This window comes from Sciurus carolinensis, chromosome 4 (assembly GCF_902686445.1).
Source record: "Sciurus carolinensis chromosome 4, mSciCar1.2, whole genome shotgun sequence".
Classification (NCBI taxonomy): domain Eukaryota; kingdom Metazoa; phylum Chordata; class Mammalia; order Rodentia; family Sciuridae; genus Sciurus; species Sciurus carolinensis.
In genome coordinates, this window is record NC_062216.1 from 87,653,145 (window position 1) to 87,658,149 (window position 5,005).

A 5,005-nucleotide genomic window follows, 5' to 3' on the forward strand; every position below is an offset into this window, starting at 1 on the left:
AATTTATAGCAGAAGAAAACTTATATAAAAGAGGTTTACCAATATAAATGCCATAAATGTCCAGGCAGTTGATGGAAATAAGTAAAGAAGGCAGCAAGACAGCAGATTTGGATCTGGAAAATGAAGTCCACATGGACACAGAAGGTAGGGAGTTGGGAGGGAAGCAGTTGCTATTCAAATCTAGTCAGCTGTTATCATGGACTGCCAGATAGTGCAACTTTTAAAAGTATTTAGAAATATGCAACTTTACATGAAACCTCCTGACTCTTAAATATTGGCTACTCATTAAAAACACAAACTTATGCAGACTAAATAACAGAAGTTCATGTACCACCAGTTTGAAACATAAAAAAAAATAAATAAATTGAGTTGTGAACACACTGTAATCATCTCGTAATAGTTTTGTTAAAATTTGTATCTGAGAGATTGTCTTTTCTCCAGAAAGATGGATTAAATTCTCAATAAATTTTGAGAACTATTCGAATTTATAGCATGAGTAAGAAAGACATGTTTCCTGTCCCTGTATAGCTTTCATTGTACCAGGAAAGGCAATTAAACAAGTCATTATAGGAGTATTAATGGTTTTGAAAGGAGTACAATTTTGCTGTGTAATGTAGAACAAAATGAATTAATACCATTTAGGTCATCACTGCCTTTCCTGAAGAAAAACATTTAAAGTGAAATTGAAAGGGTGAGTGCATTAAGAAGGGAAGGGATAGAGAGGAAAGTGTTTCAGATAAAGAAAATTTTAAAAGGCATCCAGGTAAGTGGGAAGAATGTTTTAAGCACTCAAAGAAATTCAGTAAAATTCAAGTTTGAAATAGAAGACAGTGAATATTGCCCAAATGAGGCTGGAAGTATAGATAAGGCCCAGTGTTCAGTTGGCGGTGCTTGTCTTGGGCAATTATCTACTTCATTGAATGACCCAACATCTTCATGGTTAATGGACTGGAAAAGGTTAAAAAAGGAGGCAGAATCATCAATTGTCTGTTTTACATTAGGGTATAAGTTGTATCGGACAGAATAGAGACAAGAGAATGTGTTGTATCTAGGAGGTGAAATTGGCATGATTCAGGATAGATTAAATGTGGTGATGACCAGAGAGAGGAGATGGTGGAATCGAAGATGACTTCCAAGCTTGTAACTTTAGTGCCAGGGTGGTTACTAAAAAAGCGACAGGTCTTTGGAGAAAGACGCTGTCCCGTGTTGAGTTTGAAGTACCTACAAGACAGTCTTCTAGAGGTAAACAAATGGCAGCTATTGCTTGAGTCTGGGGCTTATGAGAGAAGACAGAGCTAGAGAAAGAAGTTTGAAGATTTCAGCATATAATTGATAGCCCTTCATCTCCCACACATTAATTATTGTATTAAAAGTCAGTGGTTTCAGATAACACTCATAATCAAATGTATGCATATGTTTTTAGGAGTCATTATTTATCTTTCTCACAGCAGGAATCCCAGCTCCAGTATATTTTGGAGTTTTGATCGACACTTCATGCCTTAAGTGGGGATTTAAAAGATGTGGAAGTAGAGGATCCTGCAGATTATACGATTCAAATGCTTTCAGGTACCATATGCACTGCAATTGAGATGTTGCTGCAACAACAGCAATGTGACTGACACTAATAAGTCCTCATGTAGTTTCACTGCTTGCAAAATAAAAAGCAGTCTAATCAAAAAGTCTGTTTCATCAAATAATTTTATATTTTGGTTATATGGCTAGGTATTTCATTTTTCTCATTCCTTACATAGACTCCCATTTTAAATGAATAATCATTTTAAAAATGTGATAAAGATTCCAGCATTTTAAAAGTTCATACTCACAAATGGGTAAGAAATTCCCTGAAACTCAGAAGCATTTAAATTTGGGTCACATTTTGAATTTAATTCTATTCTTTTTCATACTGAGCCAAACTGTACCATTTACGTCAGATATAATCCCCTTGGGCAAGAGTTGGATTTGGCTCTAAATCTCTCCTGATCTTATTGCCAAACTGATGTTCAATTATTTCAGTACTTGAAATGCATAAAAGTAAAAGGTTTCCTCTGTGCGGGTGAGTGTGTATGGGGTAGAGGGCTTGGTTTTTTCACTATGGCATCATTCAGTTTAGTTCATCAAACATTTAGTCCTCTTGTTGCTTAAAGCAATGCTTCAATGGCTTAAAAGCAAGAGGATTTTCTAAAAGACTTCCAAACTGAGCATTTCTTGGAGAAATAAACTTGGTGCTGAACCATCTAAGTCGGATGTGAATTGGGCAGACCAACTCAATAACTGTGTTTGATTTAATAGGCTTTGATGTTACGTGTGAAATTTATTTTGGTCTTTGAAAGGGACCTGATCTGTGAGTATAATTTGAACTTTGCTCATTTGCTAAGGCTGTATTCACTTTAGTGTGGAGACAATATAATTCAGAGACCGAACGTATGTTTACAAGGTGACCATAATAGAACATTTACCATGACTTTCCATACCTTAGCATCTTCTGACAGAGTGTGGAACCTAAGCCATCTCATGGAAGAAAGTGATTTAAACCTCTGATTTATTTATAAGTCATTCTGCTTTATTAAGGGATCCAAATTCCCTTAGTATTGCTTCATGCAGTTGTTTCATAGCAATAAAGATCTGAGGATGCAGTAACCACAGAGTTTCTCATGCAAATTGGACAGGGTTGAAAGTGAAAGGGGGCATTATTAAAATTACACTGGTGGCTGAGGCTATAGCTCAGTGACAGCATTTGTCTGGAGTGCTCACAGCTCTGGGTTCAATCCCCAGCACCACAGGGTAAAAAGAAAACATTGAGAGTATAATATTACCACTGGGACAATGCTAGCATATACTGGGACTGCTCTGGGTGAACAAGGATGTGGTCACCTGGTCTAAGGGATTCATTTTCAGAAAGGATAGAGCTGACTGTATAATTTGTAGTAAGTGAAAATGATGGTACTGCTGAGAAATCACTTTATATTAGCACGTTGATTGATTGGCTAGCGTTCATATGAAGGCATTTTATAGCCATCATTCTAACTCTAAACCTGCATTCTTAAAGAAAACCATCAGGATGATGTCATCACCTTCCTTGTACATTTTATTTCAAGTTAGGCAGCTGCTATAATTCTGATTGAAACTCTCTCTTCTTCCAGGTACATATATCTGGGACTAACTATGATACTGGGCATAGTATCCATTTTCCTAAGTATTGCAGTACTGTTCATTTTAAAGAAAAATTATGTTTCAAAACATAGAAGCTTCATAACCAAGAGAGAAAGAACAATGGTGTCTCCAAGAATCAGAAAGGAAAATTGTGCTCCAAGTGATCATTTGCTACAACCCAACTACTGGCCAGGCAAGGAAACACGACTTTAGAAAAGTGACGACTGGAAGCATGTTCTCTAGTGTGTGGAAATTCTGCAAACAAATAAAAATTTAATCATAAGGGTTTTCAATGTGTAATTTCTTTCTTCTTGCAAAAAGAAAAAATCCTACTTGGTTTTTGACCCTAGGCATAAGATAATACACCCATAATAAATATTGTTAAATATATAACAAAAGATGAAGATGACAAAACTAGTTTTATATCTTTTAATTTATATACAGGCTTCTTGTATTATTTACTTATTCTGCTTTATTTTGCTTTATGCCCATTGATATATTAGCTGTATTCCTAAAGAACTATTGTCTCTACTGTATAATGTTTATCTGTAAAGTAATTTCTAAATTGAGTTAGTTTTCTAAAGTAAGAGATGTTAGAAAGTTAAGTCATAACTTAGGCTTCTTCAAGTGTCTCCTTAACAGTGATGTCAGGATAGACAACATGGGAAGGGAGATTCATTTTAAGCTCCTCTTTCCTTTGAAATCCAAAAATTGATATAGAAATGTCTTTGGCAAAGTGGTCTGGAGAGATTGGAATTTTGGATCATTAGTTCCTCTACTAATTATTTGCATGTACCTTTTTGTATGACACTTTAAGTAACCATGGTTATAAATTAATAAAAATTAATGTTAACGTGTGCTAGTGTCCTATGAATTCAATGGATTAAAAATATTAAGTAAATATTGTGCATGTTTTAATGTATGCAGGCAACGTTCTACTTTGTATATGATGTGTTCCTAAAATGCATTTGGAAATTGAATTTTGGAAAATCTATGATATTTTTAGATGTTATAACAGAGAGAGAGTGATGAATTGAGTGACGGTAAGGCTCGTGTGGGGCCTTTTGGTATCATCTGCCTCCCATCACAGAGTCTAGTAATTTCCTGGACAGGAAGCTGCACAGCCTTCCAGGTAATCTTTTCTCCACAACTGGAAAATACACTGCAGCTATTTCCTCTTTCTTGGCTTCTTGGAGCCCCTCTGACTAGGCATAGTAGATTTACCAGTCCATCATCTTTAATACTTAACACTATTCTGTATAATTTTTTTTCTCTAATATAGTTTGAAAGAGGATTCTTCAAAGAAAAGAAGATTTAGGACAGAGACACCCACCACCTCCAGTGAGGTATCCTATTCAGCCAGCTCACCAATCCAATACTGTCCACATTCTGTAAGTCCTGCACAATCTGGAGAAGACCAGGTGGAAGGAAAAGTTGGGCCAAGAAAGTAAGGCTGAAGGGTGTTCAAATCTGAGTGAGATCACAGGGTCCTTCATGGGACCTGCATATGCATAGAAGGAGGACCTTTACTTCCCAAGGAGATTTTCAGAGTCAAAATTGGGATCCTTAACTAGATGATATACCAGCCATTCTAGGAACTGTATTACTTAATATTTACAGCATGTTTGGCATGAGGATCCTCATTTTACAGCTGATGCAACTGGGTTAAGCAAAATTAGATAAACTGCTTGGCCTTGGAGAGACACTGTCAGAATCAAACCCAGGTCTAAATCTAAAATTGTCTTTCCACCGTAACAACCTGATCCAATAATGTGATAATAAAAACTGCTTCTATTATTTTTAATGTCTCCACATTACTTAATTCAGTCTTCTTGGGTAGTCATCCTCATGTATA

The 5,005-nt window shown here is 36.0% G+C and overlaps 1 protein-coding gene across 3 annotated transcripts in view; it reads left to right on the forward strand.

Annotated features, from left to right (window-relative positions):
- Positions 1 to 4,109, forward strand: part of Slco1c1 (solute carrier organic anion transporter family member 1C1) — a 49,427-nt gene extending 45,318 nt beyond the window's left edge. The window contains exons 14-15 of one of the 3 annotated variants that reach the window (XM_047551669.1): positions 1,452 to 1,566; positions 3,141 to 4,109. In XM_047551669.1, coding sequence (XP_047407625.1) covers positions 1,452 to 1,566; positions 3,141 to 3,363 — 338 coding nt within the window. In that variant the 3' untranslated portion in view covers positions 3,364 to 4,109. Of the gene's footprint in view, positions 1 to 1,448; positions 1,567 to 3,140 lie in introns of all 3 variants that reach the window. The other 2 variants (XM_047551670.1, XM_047551668.1) reach the window with 2 other exon arrangements.
- Positions 4,110 to 5,005: the final 896 nt, after the last annotated feature.